General features: G+C 42.4%; 1 protein-coding gene across 1 annotated transcript in view; it reads right to left on the bottom strand.

The window, feature by feature from the left end:
- CHM (CHM Rab escort protein) overlaps nucleotides 1-23,005 on the bottom strand; it is a 70,284-nt gene that overhangs the window by 33,203 nt on the left and 14,076 nt on the right. Inside the window, exons 3-8 of the mRNA XM_082207567.1 lie at nucleotides 19,477-19,549; nucleotides 18,744-18,868; nucleotides 13,956-14,358; nucleotides 10,089-10,205; nucleotides 8,053-8,173; nucleotides 6,527-6,752 (exon numbers count right to left, since the gene is read on the bottom strand). Of these exons, the coding sequence (XP_082063693.1) occupies nucleotides 6,527-6,752; nucleotides 8,053-8,173; nucleotides 10,089-10,205; nucleotides 13,956-14,358; nucleotides 18,744-18,868; nucleotides 19,477-19,549 (1,065 nt within the window). The remainder of the gene's footprint in view (nucleotides 1-6,526; nucleotides 6,753-8,052; nucleotides 8,174-10,088; nucleotides 10,206-13,955; nucleotides 14,359-18,743; nucleotides 18,869-19,476; nucleotides 19,550-23,005) is intronic.

Genomic DNA, 23,005 nt, shown 5'->3' with positions numbered 1-23,005 from the left:
TTTCAAAGGAAGCAGCTCCTCTTCCTCCCTTCCTCCCTCCCTCCCACCCAGGGAGGAGGGAGGCTCCAACTGTGTTGCTTGGCTGCGTTGCTCACCCAATAAGGAGTCTAAGAACGACTGTGGGGTGGAGCTTGCATGCCTTGTGCCGATCAAATCGGCCGCATTGCTTGGGGACTCGCCTTTGCTCAGCGCTTCCCAGTGGAGAGGTGATGGTGGTTTTCCTTGCTGCATCCCCTTTGCCAGGTTGCTGCACTGTGGGAACCACCGCTTGAGGCTTCGTTTGGCTACTGGCTGTGCTTTCTGCCTTTGACTCGGAGGGGCTCAGAAATCGAACATCCCTGTGCTCTGAAAATCCCTTATTTTGGCTGTTGATCCCTTATTTCCGAGGCTGCTGGTTCCTTATTTTCAAATCTGTAAGTTGACAGCTATGAACTTGGATCACAATCACAACATGCATTTAAAGCACTTTTGTAACACTTTAAGAGACAAGGCTTTCCCAAAGAATCCTGGGAACTGTAATTTGCTGAGAGTTCTTAGCAGACCACCCCCCACAGAGCTACAATTCCCAGCACCCTTAACAAACTTTAGTTTCCAGTATTCTTTAGGGGAAGCCATTACTCTTAAAGTGGTACAAGAGCGTGTGAAATTTATGATGCAGATGTGACCATAACCTCTTAGGAACAAAAAAAGGAACTAAAGCAAGACAAAGGAAGCAAGACAAGACAAAGCTACTAATAAAATGCCAATAAATTTAGCATTAAAAGAAACAAAGTAACTAAATAGAGGTCAGCAAAAGCCTAGGTCTGGGTAGAGAACTTTTTTGCATTGAGGATAACATTTTGTTGGGATAATCTGCTGGGGGCCCACATGCCAACTGCATATGAGACCAAAACAGAGGTGGGGAGGCAGCCCATTCCTCACCTCACCTTCAGTGGGGCAACCCAACTCCCACAGAGAACAGGTTATGTAAATGAACATCTATTTATGGGTTTTTTTATTTTGAAAGTAAGAATATGCAAGTGTTTGCTGCTGCTGTATTTTACATATACAAACCACCATGATTTATTTTATGCAGTATAATAATAATAGGGAAAAAATAATGCATATTGTATCCCACCATTGCCTCAAGGAGTATGCAACATTATATGTATTTTATCTTGCCCCACGCAGCGGCGGAGCAAGTTGATTGGGCGCCTGGGGCAGCACGCGTGCCCTGGGCCCAGGGGCGTGGCCAGCCAGGGCAGGACGCTCCGCAGGACCTCTGAGGAGTTTGCCTGCCTCCTCCCACTCAGCCGCCCTACAGCATGGAGCAGCATGGAGCCTGCGGGTGCCCAAGCCACCATGTCACTCCCAAGAAAGATGTGTGGCTCAGGTGCGCTGCAGGCCCCGCAGTGAGTGCCGCCTGGCATTTTGTCACCCCCCCAGTAGTGACACCCGGGGTGGCCCGCCCCCACCGCCCCCCTTCCTCCGCCCTTGGGCCCACTCTCCTATTTATCCCCACAAACCAAGTCAAGAGCCAGTGTGGTGTAGTGGTTAGTGTTGGATTGCAACCAAAGAGACTCAGGTTCAAAAACCTTATCATCAGGTGACCCTGGGCTGCTCATTTTCTCTCAGCCCAATCTACCTCATGGGATGTTTTGAGGATAGGTGGGGCATGTATGCTGCAGAGCTCCTTTGAGGAAGGGAGATATAAATGTTATAAATAAAAATAAGCCGAGAAATAAGAGCCCAGAGCAAGGTCACCCTGGGAGCTTCAAAGCTGAATAAGGGTTTGAACCTCACTCCTGCTGGTCCTAGTCCCTTAACCACATGGGCTCTCTTAATTATTGAACTTTCTAGAAGGAATTTCAATGGAGATGCTCTAAATAGTGCAGTTAAGCCTCCTATAGCTTCAATGGGATTTGAGCTGCCCTGCACTCATTTCATGAGAGCAAGCGTCATTGAAATCAATAGCACCAACTTCTGCATCATGATCAGAGCATTTATCCGATATATTCAAAACAAGCATCCAGTTCTGAGAGCTTCAACATCTGCAAGCCAGCAGCTATTTCTTAAATGCTAGAATTATTCCAAACAATGTTTTGCGAGAAGGATTTCACTGCTCAACATGGGATCGTGGAGTGCCACACTCACAAAGGACTTTGTATGCTTAGGAGGGCATGTTTCAACACAAAGGTTATTTTCAAATTAAAAGTCTTGTCCTGTCAAAACTTGAGAAATAATATGGGCAAGGACACAAAAGCATTCCATAGCTTTATTAACGACAGCGCTCACTGATCTGTGAATAACCCGAGAAGAAAAAAAAATGAAGATTATTGAGTTACTTTACCAATCTATCCATCCATCACTGGAGAACAGGGCTTAGAAGTGATGGATTATCTCACCTCACTGATGTTTGTCCCAAACTAAGGTTCTCTTCTCAAGGGAGGGGGGCACACCAGCCAACTCCAATCACAACTGTGCTATCCACATTCTTATATCTGTCATCAATGCAAAACTAAGAATAGAAAATGCTGAAACCAAACAATTTCTTTTAACGATAAACATGCTGCTTAAAAAAAATAAAAAAGCAATGCAAAGTTCAGAAAGTAGCAAACATAGGAAACCACCTTATGCCATGGTAGACTATTTGTCCATCTAACCCAGTACTGCCTACTCTGACTGGCAGCAGCTCTCCAGGCAGAGGTTATGTCCACCTGATCCCTTTAACAGTGGATGTGGGGGACTGAACATGGGACCTTCTGCCTGCCAAACATGTTCATCTTATCAATGATCTATGACCATCCTTGACATCTTCCATGCACTTAAGCTGCAAACAAGATAGTCTGAGCTTTTTATTCCAAGCTATGAAGTCAGCTATCTCGCCTATATTCATTCAAGCTTTTACCACTCAGTCCTACAGTCCTACTTTTACCACCCAGTCCTACTTCCTTTAAGATGAGAATGAGAGATAGAGCTGTGTGCCATTACCATACAGATAACATTTCAGCCCAGAAGTTTCATGCAGATGTTTAAAAAGCATGGGACGCAAGGTAGGACCACATAATAACTGTTGGATGGAGAACTCAGATGTTTCTACTAAAAGCTTTAATGCTCAAATCACAACAATACATAAGCAAAACAGGTATCAAAGGCACAGCAGGTGCAAGACATGCCTAACAAGCTAAACATTGATCCAACAAGTCACACTCACCCTTGGCTCCTATTATAAACTAGTGGGACAGGTACTGCTTCAGTGCAGCAAGTGGGACGTATCTTTGGACTGGGCAAGCAAACAGGAATGCCTTTGGGTGGGCTAAACCTGAGTGGTCTCTTTGCAGTGGCATGGATCTCTCCATGTCCTAAGCAATGGAGAAGGTGTCAGTGCCAGCTCAGTCAGACTGATCAGCAGGTGCCTCCTTGGGGACTGGAGAGTCATCCAGGTCATGGGCAAAGAGCAGTGCAAGGAGTGGCACTGGATCTGGAGGTGAGGCTGGCCCAGAGGGCCTGGGTGATGGCTTGCTGAATCTGCCTGTTGCTCTATCCTTGGGTGGTTCCATTGCAGCCAGTCCCAACCACCTGGTCCCTGGTCACCAACGGGCAACTCCTCCAACCTGTATTTGTTTTATTGATGATTTGATAATTACAGAATATGTAATTATGCTGTATTTGTGATGCTGTAAATATGCTGTATTTGTGATGTTATTGTTATCAATTGTTTGTAAGCAGCTTCGGTATTCATTTGAATGGAAAGCAGCATAGCAATACAGCATTGCAGCAATACAGCATAGCAATACAGCCAACCAATCAAATCAAAACCATATATCACAGTAGACAATACTGAAAGCTGCTGATAAATCCAGAAGAATTAACAGGCTCATTCTACCACTGTTGGTCTCCCATTACGAGTTGTTTACTAGGGCAACAAACCATAGTTTGATTGAAATGGAACTGCACTATTCAAGCACACTTTGAAGCAGAGTTGCTACAATGCTCTTGAGCACCAGAACAGAACATTTAAAACTGGCTGGTAATTACCCAAGTTAGAAGGGGTCCAAAGTTGCTGTTTTGAACAAAAGCGAAGATGAAAGATTATGCACCCGTTATGCTTTGTTTCTGTGACCAAGCATATTTTCAGGTTATTCTATTAAGAAACCCTAGTCTGGATCCAAAGGTTCTCATCAAAACTCTTTCCGATGGAGGAAGGTAGCCTATGAATCCATCCCACTGATCTTACAAACATCCATTCATCAGAAAGAAATGGTATATTTGTAAAACCATGGATAAAAAGCAAAATCACAAACCCAGTTTCTATTGCATAAATCTCATTCTGATAAGCTCTGAAAACAAAAATGTGAACCTTGCATATGGAAGTTACATAGTAGCATGAAAAAGAATCCCATTCACTGAGAGCAGTTTCAGAAATAAGGACCATTCTTATTCACTCAAGGGACTACCACAGTTCTAGTGAGCCTTGTAGAGTTTATGCAGAATTCATTCAGAATGGAAGGATATGACTTACAAATGTCTTTGAATCATTCACATAAATATGCATACCTGCCATTTATAACAGTAGCCTTGATGAGAACACACAGGGTAACTGACTGCAAGAAACGCTTAAGAGGGTTACATTAAAACAGAATATGAAGAGGTGGTTAGAAATCACAGGACAAGTGACACCTTATTCTGATAACCTGGCGATAAAAATTGTAGGGTATGATGTATAGGCAGAGATGTTACCACTTGGAAGACTGACTGAACACTAATCCTAGAAGTCTTAGAAACGCTGCTTAGAATTAGCAACACAAGCTGGGGCAAAGGTGGTCCTGTACATAAGAAACAGAATCATTACAAGTTGAGATCTTTAAAGAAGGAAGCAGCTATCTTCCAAGTTAATTGATCGTGCGCTAGGAGAGCATTTTAAACAAATATTTTTCATTTTTAATGCAAGGCAATTAACCTTCTTACCAGACGCAGCACCAACATCCTTAAACAGCTGCCAAGAGCCCATCACTGCTGCCAGTAGTGCCCAGGTCTCCCTTTTCTGGCATTCCAATAAGTGCCAGGCAGCCACCATTGTGGCCTACCATGTCCCTGATGCTACGCCACTCTGGTGCACCATGGGCAATCAGAACCGCAGCAGCCTAGCATTCATTGTAGAAGCACAACTGCTGCCACCCTCCTGGTCCTCTAGTAGGCCTCACCTCACCTACCCTTTGTGTCTGGTGGAAAGAAATAGGAGGAGGACAGGGGCTGGCTGGCTGCTGACATGAGAGACGCACCCGAGGACCCCCTTCAGCCTAGAGCTACTTGCCCTTCCTCCAAGGAGTTGCCAAATGGCAGTATAGCCACTGGAACCTACTTGGTTAAAAAGCAGCTCCATATATTCCTGAGTCAGGATCCATATAGCGCAACGATGTCTATATTGGCTGGTAGCAGCATTTCAGGCTTTCAGACAAGTCTTTTGCAGCCCTACATGCAGATGCTGGGACTCTGGGCATGCAAAGCTGATGCTCTACCTCTGAGCTGCGCTGCTTTCCCAAAGCACCCTTTAAAATAGTTTAGGGCAGTGATTCTCAAACTTTTCCTCTGGACCACTTGAAAGCTGCCATGGGTCTTGACACACCATTTAAAAACACAGGCACCTTTTGTTGTTGTGCAAATCAATGAACTTACATAAGTCATATCTTAAATGATTGTAGTCTTGCTGTTCTAATGCAATGGGTATGTGTCTGGTTTTGTGGGCAGCGTTTGGTGAAGTTTATCTCCATCAGCAGGGGAAAAAACCCAACCAAATTCAGAGCAAGGTGTGGGTATTTTCAGCTGTTCCACAACCTTTCTATGAGCCACCTGAGGGCAGCTCAAGGACTGCTAGTGGACCACAGGGCACAGCTTGAGAACCTCTGGACACAAACAGGGATTTCACAAAGGCTACCCATTGACTGTAAGAGACAAGTATCACACATCAAAACACAAGGCTGTCATTCCTGCACCACACAGCAACTTTCTATATTTATGGAGAACCTTCAAAAAGCTGCTTTGAGGCTTGATGGGAGAGAGATAGGAAAAGAAAATTTTACTGGCAAGAAAGGAAAACACATAGATGGTGGCTGCAAACTGAATTGAGAGACACAAGATGACTTGCAACACCACATTTAACTGCTCCCAAGGGACAGCTCCAAATTAAAGTTCATATTTTAAAGCTCCAGTTAATGAATTAATAATAGAAAACAATGTATTAGAGCTTTAGGGATTGGATCAGTCCACAGGGGTGCGAGTGTCCCTCATAGGCTATTGTGATGAGGGGGAGGGGAGGCGCCACAAGCTTAGTATACTGTTGCCATCTTAGTTCTTCCACACGATTCACCGCTAAACAAAGGAAGCCCTAAGGAAGCGTTGAATTCTTAAAAGGCTTTATTTTCCACGTACAAACATGTAAACACAGGGAAATGAAAACAGCTAAGTGTCTAAAAGGAATTAAATCAGATTAGTTAGTATTCCCAACTGAATGGCTTTAAAAAAAGAAAAGAAATAAAACGTTGCTTACCGGCAAAAGCACTGTGGGATCTCTCCTTGGCCATACAAAGGAAACAAGAAGGGAGTGTTTCCATAACGCCCAAGGCACTGGAGGAACTTCTGAGTCGCCTTCAGGCCATCTATGGTGTAGCAGTCAGCCTCCGGGACCATTGCAATGGAATGCAATATGAAATGCTGCAGATTGGGAGTCAACTTCTGGGTTTTTAAGTAGTCTGAGAATTTAGAGTCCCTGTGACCTGTTTCGGGGAATAAAAGAAAAGTCAAGCATTAATTAGTCGTTCCGGATAATTATTTACAACCACAGCAACAAAACAACAACAACAAAAATCAGCCAGTCAATCTACATACTACAATCACAGAAGGACTGTACTATGTCAGATACTGTGTTAGTCATCTTTTAGGCTTCAGGCATCTCTCTGAACTCTACCAGGCAAGAAACACTCAAACACTAAGCCTAGGGACTGGTTTTGTGTTTTTTCTTTATTGGTTACATTTGTTCCCCACCACTCCTCCGAGGAGTTCAAGGTCATACACACACTTCTTCTCCCTCTCACCATTTTATCCTCCCAGCAACCCTGCGAGGTAGACTGAAAAACAGGGACTGGCTTAAAGTCACCCAGTGGGCTTCATAACTGAGTGGGGAATTGAAACTTGATCTCTCAGGTCTTAGTCTGACACTAACCATTACACCATACTGGCTCACACTGTTTTGGATACAAGCCCTCCCTACCCATTTTTTAAAGCACAACAACCAACAACCCCATCTTTGCTGTTCTCTCTTGCCTCAAGAAACAAAATCATCACTCCCAGCATTGGAACCACATGTATTGCCTGAATTAGAAATGCACTTAGATGGATGCTCTTAGCCCGGAGATGGAAGGAAGACAAAGTTTCCACCAGAGAGGAATGGCAGACCAAACTGATGGATTGTGTGGAGATGGTGAAAATGACTGGGAAAATCAGAAACCAGGAAGACCAGAATTTCCACAAAGGATGGGGAAAATTTATAATTTACCTTGGAGACCACTGTAAATACTTGAACTTTTTAGCAGGATTTGAATAACACTTGTAGTGTAACAAGAACTAGGGATATATGGGATACTTAAAAACTGGAGTGACTTACAATATGCAGCAGAAAAAGCACTAGCAATGGAACCCAAGGGTGGGGGGAAGCCCAGAGATTGGGGTAAATCTTTGTTTATTTACCTTTTTATTACTTATAATTTTTAATATACATTTTAATTTGTAAAACCAAATAAAAAAATATTATAAAAGGGGGGCGGGGAGAAATGCTCAGAGCTCCACATGCTCAAAGGCTTCAACATCAACTCAAATGATTAGGAAGGTTCCACACCTGCCCCAGAGCGTCCCCCAACAATAAAGTGAATGGAAAGCCTGCACACATGGGGCTTCCTCCAGCACATCAGAGGTAATAGGGAGATCTTGTATAGCATCTGAGAGCCAAAAGGTGCAGACATTTAAAGATCAAATGAAAATGCCCAGTGAGATTCTCCTCTTCAACAAATAGGTACAAACCTTGATATTCATCAGGGTGCTGCTTGTAATCCAGACAAAATGTAAGAAATTTCATCAGCATTCTTTTTTCCACCATGGTCAACTGTTTGCTGTTGAAGACGTCAGCTCTAGAACATGGAACCTGAAATATAATTTGGAGATTTATTTTCCACCATTCCAAACACAGTCAGGGCCAGGAAATGATCTGTGTCACAGAACTGGAGAAATCTGCAATTTTTTAAAAAAAACAATTTTCTTTTAGTATTAATTTAAAAATGGGATTTTTCTGTCTGAAAAATGTAATCTCTTGCAAACACCATAGTCAGATAACTTAACCATGCTTAAGTGGAGGTCTGGAGTGTGCTGTGGGATTCTGCACTCTCTTCCCTGGTCCCATGCTTCGCAGGTACAAATTACCTCCTGCCCTCTCAGAACCATGGCTTGTTCCTCAAAATTTAAATGCTGATTAAGAGGGAACCTTGGTTTAATATTAATCATGGTTACATAGGGAGAGGGAAGGGATCCCACAGCCCAATTGCTTAACCATGGTAAAGAAGAATGGGGACATTACATTTACGCCTGCCTTATGAGTCATGCCTTCTAACAGTCATTACACACAGGCGTAGCCAATTCAGAGTATTCTGAAGATTATCAGCATGGATCACAACCTACCTTCCTTCCAGAGGGAAACTGCCTGATTTTATGAATTTAAAAAGTGCTATTTCAACAAGTTTAAGGATTGTCTTTTGAGCAATCACTCAACTTTTGAGAAATCTCTTGCAGCTCTTTTCTAGTCCTATAAACTTGTGTTCAGATCAATGCAAACTTCCTGTCTTTTCTGCCCAAGGGCACCATGATGTCTGCAAAAACTCATGTTTGCTGCCTCTTAGACTTCTCTTCTCCCATATAATAAGCCACTAATATGCTATTCTTCTAGACAAACACTTGGTCTTGGTTCATGTGATGGTCTTTCATTTTAAACAACCTTTAATGCTGGGCAATTGTGTCCTTCAAGGACACAATTGTCCTCACAAAAACTATGATTTTGGTTTATGTGATTTTCCGGTCTGCATCCTGCTGACTGCAGAGTTACATTAGAAGGCATTTCCTTTCTTAGTTCTGCTAATAAGCTCTAGCACCTCCTTCCCAACTGAATGCAAATAATGAATTTGGAAAACTGCACTATTTGGAAATCTGTTGCTAATATTAGATTTATTATATCAACAGTCAACTGGTGAGAATGGGAGATTTGGAGCACCAATCAAATTAATTCTCTTTTTCCAATTCCTTAACATATTCCCAAACCTCAGGTACATGTGCTCCCTCCTCTAGCCTTCTCCACTCCAGTTCCCTTCCCAACTCCTTTTGCTGGGCAAACCATTATTATCTGAATTGGTAAATTTTTAGTTTGCACTTGCCCTCCAAACCAAAACTACAAGGCCATTTAAAACCATAGTTTCCAACTATGGAATGTACAAGGGGAAGAGAGAGGGTAGAGGGGAAACAGTGTGTGTGAGCTTGAAACTTTGATCCCAGGCCTGCATCAGCAGTTGGTATCACTAGGAATGTGCCAAAGCCCATGCTTCTACTGAGGGCACACTGCCAACCCCAGGTGCCTCCTGGCTCCACTTCTCTCTCTTCCTTACTGCCACTGGGCATGCAAGCAGAGATAAGAGGGAGTAATGTGGATACAGCATGGACCTTCACTTGACTTGTGCACTTCCTCTGGGAAGTTGTGAAGATTGGGACCAGAGGGAGAAAGCAAGTGAGTGGGTAACAGTGACAGTGGTGAGGAGTAGGTGGGCCCATTCAGAAAGGGGGTCCCAATGACAGCACTTCAAAACATGCAGCTGTCAGCTGTTCCTGCTTAGACGAGCCAGATCAGGGTCTGGTCATTATATCCAAACCAGTCCAAGAATGAAAGAACGTACAGTATAGCAGAGAAAGTGGTAGAGTGAAAGGAATTATAGCTACATAAAAACTTATGTTAGTCAAATTTGCACTTTCAAATGAATTGCAAGCTCAGCTTTTGCAGTTAGGTCCATTTCAGTACCTACCTGTTCCACTCTGCCTTCTCGAAATGCAAGAATCCGGGTGACATTTTTGAACTCAGCATAGCGACTAACATTTGACTTAATTAGGAGGTCAATCAAAAATCCTCTGGAGTACAGTAACTGCATAAAAGAAAACATACATATATATTTGAAGACAATCTTAATTTTAATTATCTTCTTTCTAGCATTGTTGAAGAGGAACACACTGTCAAGGCTCCACATTTTTGCAAATTAAAAGTGTCATTTATATGATAACAGTGGGAGTACTACTTCTGTATCTTAAGCCTTTGAATAACAGTAGTAAATGCTGCCAGAGCTATAGCCAAAGTGGGACAAGTGAAAAACAAGAGGTAAATGCCAGCATGCTTGGGGGAGCCTTGAGATTTCCCCCTTTATTCTTGAAAAAGTAGAAGGAGCAAACCGCCACTACCCTGCAAAAACAAAATAAAACTGCCCAATGAGAATGAAACAACCACTTAATGCAGCTGTAAAAGAGTACGAGGAGGAGGAGATGAAATGCCCTGCTTTAAGAGAATGGTTGGCTGGAACAGCAGCATCGCTTTCAGGATGGAAGATACACAACAACATTTTGTTGCAGTTGAAATTTGTCTATATACTAATACTATATACTAAAAAAAGTTCCAGCTTCAGTGTGGGTGTAAAGCTATTAGCAGGGTCATTCCTACTTGGTTCAGGACTTAAATTAAAAGGCACATACTCTTCCAGATTTGGTGGAGGGGAATAAGGATGCTCCCCTACACTCCATAACTCTATGGGCAATAACTGCTGCATATTTGACTTTACCTTACTGAAAAGTTCACTCCTGTGCTCACTTGAAGCAAAGCCAGAGGCTTCACAGTGAAGAAAAGATGGAGAATAAAGGTAAAATGCAAAGAGTTGAAACCTGGAAGGGCTGCTTCCGATTTTTCTACAAGTGCCCGAGTAAGTGGGAGAATCATGCTTTTCAAATTTCCAGGTCATACTTGAAGGAGGAGGGGAGAATCTACTACAGACTAAATCCAGGAGGAGGAGGAGGAGAAGGAGACACATAATTCACACATTCTCTCACACATAGTTTCTGGCTGCTTTCACTGTTGTCCAGAAGCAGAGAGAGAGATGAAGGATAGGTTCTTGCTGAAATAGTCAAGAGAAAAACCTTGGGGAAGTCAGAGAAGAGGCACAAATCCTTTCATGCAATCTTGGCAGAAGAAGTCATCTACATCAGGGATAGTAGTCATGAGTTCTCATCATCCTTGATCCCCGGCCATGCTGGCTAGGAATGATGCAAATTGTGATCTAACGGGTGGAGGGTACCACAATGGCTATACTTGTTTTATATAGTGAGTTACTGGGTATCCAGACCCGCAACACATGAACTAGGGTCCAAATGGTTTACTCCCACCAATATGTGAGTTTCAAGCACTTTCAGGGGTGCAGTATTTACTTTGGGCTGCCTCATTTGGCGATGCTTCAAAAGGCCACCTTAATCTGCAGAGGAAGGGCAGTTTTGAGGTGAGCTAAAGAGCCTCTGTGCATAAACAGTAAATGCAGAGAATGTGATCCCAGCCAAAGAACTGAAAAGAGCAGAAGAAAGGATGCAGTCAGGCTGCAAGCCATCTGGTAATCAGAAATAAAGGGAGGCAGCAACCAATGCCAGTTTGGTCTACCTGGAGGTGAGGACAATGAGAGAACAAGATGTTGAACTAGATGGGGATTTGGCCTGATCCACCAGGGCTTTTCCTATACAGTATTCTTATCCTTAGGAACTAAACTTCCTGGAACACAGGGTACTTCCAAACAATCTGTTTAAACAGCATTTATCCTGATTTATTTGCAGGGAGATCAGATGACATTGGCTATTTAATGAGCATTCATTTCAAATTATTTGCGTGGAAGTTAGGTGGAGCTGCATTAAAGCAAATGTAATCCCAGGGCATTTTCTTTTCACTTTCCTTAAAGCATAAAATCTGATTGTTTGGGGAAGTAGGTTTGTTGCCCAAGAGTGTGAAATCAACTGAACAATCTGATTTTTGCCAGGGTGCAACTGAATCCCATCCCAAAATACTGAAAGTCAGGGAGTGCCCTAGGTTTGATAAATAAAAATAGAGAATCTTATGGGAGCTATCCATGCCATCAAGAAATAGCTGGAGATCTTCTTTCCATTTCTACTGCATAACATACTTGCCAGTTTTCGGAGGTTTCAAACTTGTACATTCTGGTTGCATTTAGACAATGCATTAGCTTTTATCGACCTCCTCCCTTTGTGCAAGCAGGGAAAACAAACTAAGAGGTTGCAATGTGTCCTGTTATGTGTCAATTGGTAACTATGGTTAATAGATTCCAAACCAGCCAGGTTTTGAAAACCAACTTCCTTACACTTATGCATTTGCGGGTGATGAGAAGCTCTAGTTGATAGTGGCTTCCTGGTTTGTTCCCCTGGTTGTGCTAAGTGGGTGGGTGGGCAAGTAAAGTGATTCCATGCAGGTTCATGAAGCTCATGCCATTATTTCCATGCATTCTTTATACATTTTCTCTCCCTCAATTTCCGTCTTTTTGAGGCTTAAACTACTGTCCTCATTTCCTCAATATCCCAGCAAGCAGTGTGCTCACAACGGTTACAAGTTAAAACCATAAAACTTAATCTTCTAATACCTTTGCTCACTTTATATAAGCTAAAAATTTATTACACATTCTGGGAAGGACATGAATGTAAAAAACCACAGCGCAAGATGGATGACTTAACTTTTTAAAAAAGAAGAAGCAATGCTCCACTGAAGAAAGTTACTTATGCAATGCCATCACTCTCAAAGTCTTGAGGAGAGAACTTTATAAGGCCTAGCAAGAGATGTGGGAGACTGGTTGCCTGATTAGAGCAAAATCCAAAGGAAGCTAGGCCAGATTTGCAGAATCTGGGAGAGCTTTGACTGAGTGACTTACCGTAATTTGCCAGCAAACCCCCACACAGTTACAACAGGTGGAATGTGGGGGACATAAGAAGCTGCCTTATACCAGCTCAGACCATTGGTACATCTAGCTCAGTATTGTCTGGAATGGGCAGCAGTGGTTCCCCAGGGTTTTAAGCAGAGGGCTTTTCCAGCCCTACCAGGCGATGCTGAGGAATGAACTTGGGACTTTCTCCTACCATGCAAAGCAGATGCTCTACTACTGAGCTATAGAGGCAGTGGGGGGACTGTATGGGAAACTCAAATCCAGTGTCATCTGGAAGCCACAGAACTAGTTTTGGAACTCTTTGGACCCTGTCTCTGTTTAGCACTGCCACAAGTACTATGTCTGCAACTTCACATGACTTCATAAGGCAAAAGTAACGACTATCATTAAGCATGTGCACCAAATCATAACATTTGATTCTCCCCAATGGTTCATCCTGCAATAATATTTCTTGCAACAAGGTAGAAGAGAGTTAGAATAGTACGACAGCACAGTAGTTGTTTTTTGTTTTCTGGAATTACTGTTTCTTGAAAAGCACATAGCTTTCAGAGAACATGTAGTACAGTTCTCCCTACAAAAACCCAAATCCCTGATCAGCAAACCAACATTCCTAAAGGAAAAGGTGTAAGAAGTGTCTTGTTTTGAGACCCAATATGGTTGTCCTATCCCCAAAGCAAAGTGTGCTTTTAGCAGATACTTTAGCTTTGGTTCATTTTTTTTTAGGAGAGCATGTGTGTCTATTTAAAACCCCCACAAAATGTTCTTTTATAAAGTGACCTATGTTCTTGAGAGCAGAATACTAGGTCCCAGTATCATCGTAATTACCTTGCATTGCCTGTGAAGTTTCCAAAGGAATATTTTCAATGAAGCAAACATAGGGTGCAGGGTTAATAAAGAAAACATAGCAATGAGTTCCCTTACCTTAGAAATTAAATCAATATTAAATCGTCTCCCTTCTTTAACAATTTGGGAATAAGTAATTTTCCTTGGTTCAGCTGCAGCTTCCACTATTGATGCAGCTTCGTTATTTTCCACTTCCTGTACTGACTGACCAGGCGTTACATTGTCACAGGGTTTCTCCCCCAGAGAGGTCACTTCAACAGCTTCGTGGTCAGCTGTACATTCTGGTTCACTTCCTGCAGCACTGTCAGGGAATGTTTCTTCATCTTTGGTCCCCGATGGCTGATCCTCCAAAGCAAAGCACTTTTCCTCAGCCTCTGGGGTGCCAGAGACTTCCTCTATAACCTCACTAGAAGCAGAAGCAACAGAGGCAGGGGCCTTCGGAAGTGCACCAGCTTCTTCCACATCTTCAGCTAGATCCTGACTGATTTTTTAAGGGGAGAGAGAGGGAGAGAACAGATGAAAATAAGTCCCCAAAGCTATTTTGCAACTTTCTGGGTATGACAGCTATTTCAACCAACTGACTGAAACATCATAAGAGCCATGTCTGCTTTGCCTACAGATGCACAAGACAAGACATACCATCTCCTCTATTTCTAACATTCAGAGTGTGTCGTTGCTTACATTACCAAAAACAGCACAAATGATTAAGATAGTGGTAGCAATCAGTTTGGAGAAAGCCTCCAGCAGTATGAAAAATAGCCCCACTAGGATAAAGCATGGACATTGCTAAAGGATACTGACTGCTGTTGGGGAGAAGGGACAGAAGACAACAGTGATGGTGTAATGGAACAAAGCGGCTGGAATTCTGAATAGCAGCATTCCACAATGCAATATTTTGTTACAAGTCCCAAGTAACAGCGTGAACAGGGTCATGTGCACAGGTCTCACCCCCAGCCACTGATTGGCTGAACAGCTGTGATGTAACAGAATGTTCGCAAAGGGCTCAGTGGGGAGGTGCCAGCAACAAAATGTTAACAAATACAATACAGTGGTACCTCGCAAGACGAGCGCCTCGCAAGACGGAAAACCCGCTAGACGAAAGGGTTTTCCGTTTTGGAGGCGCTTCGCAAGACGAATTTCCCTATGGGCTTGCTTCGCAAGACGACAGCCCATAGGGAAATATCCGGGACAGCGGGGAAGCGCAGCGCGTCTTCCCCACTGTCCTCGGACCTCCTCCGAAGCCGGGCGGTGGGGCGGGAACACCTCCTCCCGCCGCCGCCGGGCTTCGGAACGCTGCTCCGAAGCCGGGCGGCGGGGCGGGAACACCTTCTGAAGGCGGGCGGGGGGCGAAAGTCTTTGTCCCCCTGCCTGCCTTCCCAGGGGCTTTTAAATCGCCCCGGACAGCGGAGAAGTCCTCCGCTGTCCCGGGGCGATTTTAAAATGCCGCCCGCCAGCATTTTAAGATCGCCCGGACAGCGGAGAAGTCCTCCGCTGTCCCGGGGTTTTTTAAAATGCTGGGGGTGGGAAGAAAAGCCCTTGTCCCCCCCCAAGCCTTCAGAAGAGGTCCGGGGACAGACTGACCCCGGACCTGGTCTGAAGGCAGTTTCCCTAGGAACGCATTAATTGATTTTCAATGCATTCCTATGGGAAACCGTGCATCGCAAGACGAAAAACTCGCAAGACGAAGAGACTTGCGGAACGAATTAATTTCGTCTTGCGAGGCACCACTGTACAGCTTTGCTGAGGGAAGTGAATGACCAGCTTGGATGGAAGAATATCACGCCACAGGGACTATGGATAAAAGGAGCTGTGCATCATGGATTGTGCGCAAAGCCATAATTAAAAGTGGCTTGTGTGTACATGCGCGCACACGCATATATGGAAACAAAATCTTCATCTTTATTACTGATCCACCCATGGCCTTTAATGAAACATAATGAAGGCATGCTTTAAATCTTACTGCTGTGACCATTAATCTTGTGGCTGCCTATCATGATAAAGGTAAGGAGGTCAAAAGAGCAAGGTCAGCAGATGTAACAAGTCTTTGGCATCCTCCTTTCTTCCTTAATGGCAAAATCCTTAACATTCTCCTTCTAAGGCCACACTCCACATTTCAAGCTCATTTTCCTTTTTAATCTTCAACTTCAATGAAGTCTACCTCAGCAACTAGCACTTTTGAACTTGGGATTTCAGTTTAGGCTACCAGCAGAGATGAATCAAATCAGTGTCATTATTAGTGGGGGGCGGGAGAGGAAGAGTTCACCAACCATTTTGCATTATCTTTTTATCTCAACCACTTAGCCATTAATCCTCCGAGTAAATGTTTTAAGCTTAGCCGTCAACAAATGAACTGCAATCTGAAAGGTGATCTGAAATGATACAGCAGTAAAACTTCAGTACTTATCAATAAAAGGCAGAGTTTCCCCAGTTGCCAGAGGTAAAAGCTATTTAATTTTTTAGGTCTTCTTATGTCTATCTCTGATCTAATTAGCAGCCACACTAGTTTTTTTGCAAGAGAAGCCCCCGAGTGAGCTGGGCCGAAATAAAACTCATCACATCCCTCGGCCCAGGTCAGCTTTATGGGCTTCACCTAAATGTATTATTTCAGAAATATTGTTGCCAGTAACAATGTATTTTCAACTCAGGGCTGAGGGGTTAGGCTACAAGCGACAGGCAGGGTTTTTGTCATATATATTTTTTACACAGCTGCAGGGGTGAGGGTGGGCTGCAAACTGAATTGGGAAAACAATACTAGGTGAGAAATATTTTTATCCTCTCTACATTTTCCACGATTAAAATCATTCCTCCCCTGAAAGTTGCTATTGGCCCTAAGAGGGGAGGGGCAAGGGGAGGAAAAGGAAGAGACAGAGGCTGTTCTCAGAACGCCTCCTTGGCTTCTTTGGAGTTTATCCTCAAAACTCACAGTTTCCAGGAAGCCTATGGAACAACCTCCTACTCCCAACTACAGATATGGGAGTTTGGTTCTCATTTTAATGCAAACTGACCAAATTCCCACTTTCTAAAACAATATGTGAACACAGCTACATTCAGAAGTACATTAGCTGCAGCTTTTAAACCAGCTGACAGTGCGACTATTCAAGGATTCCCGACAACCTTATAACAACAACCAAAATATTTTTGTATAAAACTTAATTCTTCAACAGAACTGTGGCTATAAAAACCGGGCTCGGGGGGGCGGGAGAGACACCGAAGTTTAAATCTTATGTGCAGATGGAGGTTTGTTTGTTTGTTTGTTTAAACCTGTAATACTAATTCACAAGGATACATGTGCAGCACAAATTGTGGTGTAAATTCTGAACATTATCTAGCGTCATTCATTAATTAATGGTACTAACAAAAGAATCTCTCAAAGCCAACGTGTCTTATTAATGCCTCGTAACAGCCACCCCTTCCGATAGGTCAAAAGAAAAATTGCCAACCAGCTGGTTAATTTATGCAGCACAGGTGTTCACTATTTATTTTTCAACCATTTGCCTTTTTTTCAATACCGCTTGTTGCGGAGATGGTTTTCTTCCACTTTGATGGATGCACTTTGTTCTGTGGCCATTCATTTCGGCTTTGTGCACTATATTACCACTGCAACCCAGCTGTTTTTATTCTTTCAAAATAAATGTTTAATGGCAACTTCATAGGAGTTCAGGGAAATTAAGCAACAATGGCAAAAACTAACCGAAGCATGTAAACCGTCAGAACTGCTGTGATCAGCTCTCTCTCTCGAACATTAAGTTATTAAAAGGAAAAGGGTTTTTTATTTCCAATTTTAATTTTTTAGATACATAACATAAAATCAAATAACACTTATTCAAGACAAAGAGCCTGTTCTGATGTAACAGGCAAACTGTCCTCAGTGCTGGTCTGCATGGATTGGATATGGTTTGCTTAAACTAGGAAGTGAGTGAATTGGTTCACATGTAACACTAAACCAAACCATGGTTTAGCATGGATGCACAAGGTTTTCCACAGAGGAATTGTGCTCTTTCTCTGGCCTTCTTGCAGGTGTGCTGCCATGAGCTATGCTACAGTTTGGTTAAGTGCATTGTCCAAAGTTCAATGTATGCCTCCAGGAAAAAACCACAAACTATAAACCCAAGAACACACCTTGGTTCTAGCTTGTGGTTTGTCAGGAGCAAGACACTCTGTCAGCCAAATTTTGGACACAATACGAAGCCAAACAATGAGTCCAAAGAATTTACAGGAGTTCACTATTCACTTCTGAGTCCAGTTCAAGGTGCTGGTGCTCACCTTTAGGGTTTCAGATCCAAATACCTGAAGGATCTCCTCTCCCTATCAAGGCCTGCCTGTACTTTGAGATCTTCTGGGGAGGCTCTTTTCCACACTCCACTACTGAAGGAAGCTTGTCAAGCAGTGGAATGAGACAGCCTTATCTATAGTGATGCCCCAATTACAGAATGCCCTACGCTCACAAACATGCCAGACACAGAAATTGCCTTCATTCTGACACCAGGTTAAAGCTTCTTTGTTTGCCCAGGAATTGTAAGCTGATATTGTTTAGCCTGCAATTACATTTTTAGCTGTTTCTTTTTAATGGTGTGTTTTCTTGTTGGTCATTTTATGATTTTATTTATGTTCCACAACCCACTTTGGTATCTGTATAGATGAAGGATATGCTACAACTATTCTAAATAAAATAAAACAAATTGCTTGTGGCATCTCTGAAGCCAGCTGTAGCCACAGCAGTGAGCCCCAAACCTTCCTTTATTGGGTCTAAGTTGGGGGAGCAGGTTTCACCATGGAGGAGCAAGCTCTCACAGCTGGCCCATTGGCTTCCCTGTTCAAAATGTGCCTCCACATACACCATTTATGTGCAGAACAGGAAGGACTCACCTAGCATAGCAGAATTCTTCAAGATGCTGAATGGTTTGGTCTGCCTTGTTCAGAGGAATACCTTCTTCATTTTCAAGGATCAGTTCTTCCCAGCGGGTGTTTCCCTCACAGGGGTCAGCCGTTTTCTTGAAGGAATATGCAAAAAAAGAATAGAAGTGTTTCATTAAACTTTTTTTAAAAATGAGCATATGTTGTTTTGGCTTTATTTAAATGTTAGGATGTTGGAGAAAGAAATATTTAATTCACTTTCTTTAGCAGTGTGAGGTGCAGGGGTTATACCAGAACCTTTCCATACACTGAATTTTTCCAGTCTATGTATCCTGCAGATGTGTGTGTGTGTGTGGTTATGAAATGAGAGGTCAAAGTAAACAGATCTGGAAGGTTCCTATGTTCATACTGTAGTTTAAAAAAGACATTGCAGAGGGTTGTAAATAAGATTCTCGGCAGCAATAGAATCTTAACACCAAAATGTTTATTGAAATATCTGAAAGGCACAATAAACAAGGAAAACTTGGAAGTTGCAAGAGCAATGATTACTGCAGCCAGACTAGTCACAGCAAGAAATTGGAAATCAGATATAGCAGGTGACATTTTGCAAGGATATAAAAACATATGGGATATAGCATGGTTGATAAAACCTACATATTCTAAAATAGATATTGAATGATTTTTTTCTGAAGTTTTTAACGAAAAGGCTGAACATTTAGCACGATACAAAATCACTACTGCTTACCTGGTTCTCTTTTATCCAAGACAATAATCCAGAGAAGCTAAAACTTGCCCAGTTTCCTCCATAGTATTGTCTTCTATTGTGGAAATGGGGGAGGGGAAGCGGGAGAGAAAAGAAAAAAGAATAGCTAATGGGGTAAGCTTTCATTTTTGCAAAGATTCTATTGCAATTATTTAAACATAATTTACAAACTACTTAGTATTTTTTAAAAAACCTCTTTGCAGTGGACAACAGAAAAAAATGAATATCATTAAAGCAAATATGCAATGCAAAGTCAGTAAAAGTACTAGTTTAAAAGCACATAAAAACAGGAAATAAACACAGGGTCTGATCTTATGGTTCACAAGCAAAATGAAGTGAGTAAGTTGTGCTACCAAAAAGGCTTCCATGTGTACACAGGAACAGAAGAGGTTAAAAGAAAAGCAAAAACACATCATAGCAATCCCAAATAAGCAAAGTTTACAGTTTCCACTTAATATACATGTAGCATTGGTAGAATTTTGGGCTGGATGTTTTTTGAGTGTGGGGGTGACTTTTTGTTTCTGCTTTTAATAAAACCCATATACTCTGAAAACACATTTGCATTTTTCCACCTTAAAAATGATACCCACCCCCAAAAAAGAGAGTCAATTGTAGAACAAAAGAATAAGATATGATATTCCTAGCACTTCTGTGCATAGCCACTGTCAAGTGCCTCTGCGTCATTCAAGAACAGCAGCACCATCAAAGGCTGTTCTTTAGTTGAGAAAATAGAAGGGCCAGGTTTTCTTCCAACTCTTAATTTAGTTTCTGTCATTAGCATATACCTAATTTGCAGAAGGCTGAAAGCCCCTGGTCATCTGGAGGGAAAGGGCCACTACAGAAAAACATGGGCACTGTGGCTTATAAATTTTCAACAGAGCCTCTTGAAGCAACTCAGACTAGGTTGGCTACAAACAGCTTTTTTGTCCCCATTTAACAATAAAAACACAGGTTGCACAAAGAAATGTTGAGTTATATGACCTGATAAAAGGATTAAGTGTGCATCAAATTAAGTGTGCTGTGCAAAATGTAGTCAGCTTGCCACAGAGAAGCACAAGGAGTTACAGAGGGCACTAAAGGGTTACCCCATTCCAAGCTCACAGGAAATCCCACTTAGCATATGCACGCACATATTTAAAGTACATTTAATGCACATGGCTCCCCCCCAAAATCATGGGGACTATCGTTTAAGGGAGCTGAGAACTGTGGCTCTGTGAAGGGTAAACCACAGTTCCCTGGATTATTTGGGGAAAGAGAGGAGGGAAGCATGCAAGCCCAAATCTTGTGCATGCTTGCTTCTATAATGTGAACCATGGTTTAGTGTTACATCTGAAGCACGTTTCTGTCTGACAGAGACAAGAGACCTTCATAACTGTGTGGTCAAAAGAACTGCGTCACTGATGCAAATTTAACAGTAGACTTGCAAGAGGGGGCAAGAACAGTTCTTTTGTAAATGTCAATTAGGAAAGTTACACCTCTCGATACTGTAATAGTCCTGGAAAAACAAATCAAAGCTGCTGATGCCTGAGAAGAAGTTGCTGTTGCTTTATGATTTCTCCAGAGAGCGGCCAGCATTTGTCTCTCCCGTTTGATCTCTGGAGTGTGTGTGCATGTCTCCTGTCACCTTAATAAGCTGTCTCTTGTTACCGACCCGGTCAAATTGATTTTAAGGCAAGAATGTAAAAGGACTTCTGGGCCTAATCCTAAATTTCAATTAATCACTTGGCTGAAGCACTTATTAGATAGGGATATAGGGAACCTGTGGCCCTTCTGCTGTTGTTGGACTACAACTCCCATTAGTCCTGGTCATAGGCCATGCTGGCTGATGGGATTTGGAGTCCAACAAGATCTGAAGGGCAGATGATTGCCATCTCATCCCAAAATGGTATGAGGGCTAGTCAGCTTCTTTGTACACCTCATACTTTTCTTTAAACTTTTCGTATCACTGAAAAAAAGAAACAATGAATTACTAACGTTTGATCGTTTTCACACATCAGCAGCAGAACTGGGTCAACTTTAGTGTAAAAGCAACCTGTTGGACCAGACCAATGGTCCAACAGTCTGTGGCCACTGAGGAAAAGATCAGGTGCTTCTGGCAAGCTCACCACCAACCTCCTCAGATTTTCCATACACACACACACACAAGGGAAGAGGAAATTTAAAGCCAAATGGAGGTTCCATGTAGCTGTCATAGTCAACAGATGCTGATAAATACTAGGAAGACAGATCTATCTAACCCCCTCTCCCCTTTAATGCCATCTAAGTTAATGTGGCAGTGAAGTAAGAATAAACGTGTGCCCAAAAAGCCATTTTGTGATTGCTTCTACTCAAAAAGGGCAAGATCAGAAATTTGGAACAGGATGAGTTTTTCTAGTATTTGGTCTACATGACCAACATATGGCTTTTGCCATGTAGATCAGGATGATCATACATCAGAGCTGATTTTATGGATTATCCCTGCCCAACAAATGAGAAGATAAAGTTTGAGCCTCCCACAAAGATAACTAGGTGGATTTGCATGGCATGGTGGCTATTTGGGTAAACACCCTCATATGTTACAACTGGTACACTACCACAACAATGAATTGAAAATAAAAATATTAAAAAGAGGGACTTTCCTTCCAAGAAGGAGGGATAAATTTGGCTTGGAACTATTCTGTTATTTCTAGTATTTCACTAAGGCACCTATACTGAGGTTTTGGTAATACCCAAACTTATTTTTATGTCAAATGGTTTAACTGATTAAAAAAGCAAAGTGAGACAGCTGCCTATTCCTGCATTGCAGGGAATTTGGATTAGAAGATCGTCAGGGTCCCTTCCAACTCCAGAATTCTATGATTCTATGAATGTAACAAGTAAGCTGACTAGAGAGCAGTGAAGGGAAGTGGGGAGGATCTATCTATTCCCACCTGCCCCCAGTTTTCCAACTAGATTTAGGTAAGTGTATAAAGGGTTGGAGCCAAAGCAATTTTTACTTTGTGGTTACAAACCTTTGTGAACTTAGCTGGGAGTAAGCTCCACTAAACAAAGCGTGCAATATTTTGCAGACTGCTATGTAAATTTCATCAATATACCGAACAGGACAATTTTATATGCCAACTAAGGTATGAAGAAACCATTTTATGTTGTCAAAGCAGTAATAAGTTTAAGTTTCATAAGAAAGAAAGTGTTGCATATGTTTATATTTTCCCCAAAATCTCCAGTGCCCCCACAAAAAGAACTAGGAAGAAATCCCCCACCCTAAGCTTCAAATTTTCTGGAGGTTTTACATCCCTAGTTCAACAGCTTATTTCTTTGTACTGTGACAAAATGATTAGACTCATAAACCAAATTTTACTGTCAGACACGAAATAGACAACCTGAAGAAATATGCTGCCTTCCTTTTGCTTTGGTTATTCCACCAATGCATCCAGAATTTACGAACAAGAGCAAAGTCCCCTAAAACAAGAACATTTGGGGGAGGGGGAGGGGAGGGGAGGAGGGAGGTCACTAGGAAGAAAGATCTTCATGC

Source organism: Podarcis vaucheri, assembly GCF_965113315.1.
Source record: "Podarcis vaucheri genome assembly, chromosome: Z".
NCBI classification, from domain to species: Eukaryota; Metazoa; Chordata; class Lepidosauria; order Squamata; family Lacertidae; genus Podarcis; species Podarcis vaucheri.
The sequence above is the reverse complement of the archived record's forward strand: the minus strand, read 5'-3'. Positions and strand labels throughout refer to the sequence as shown.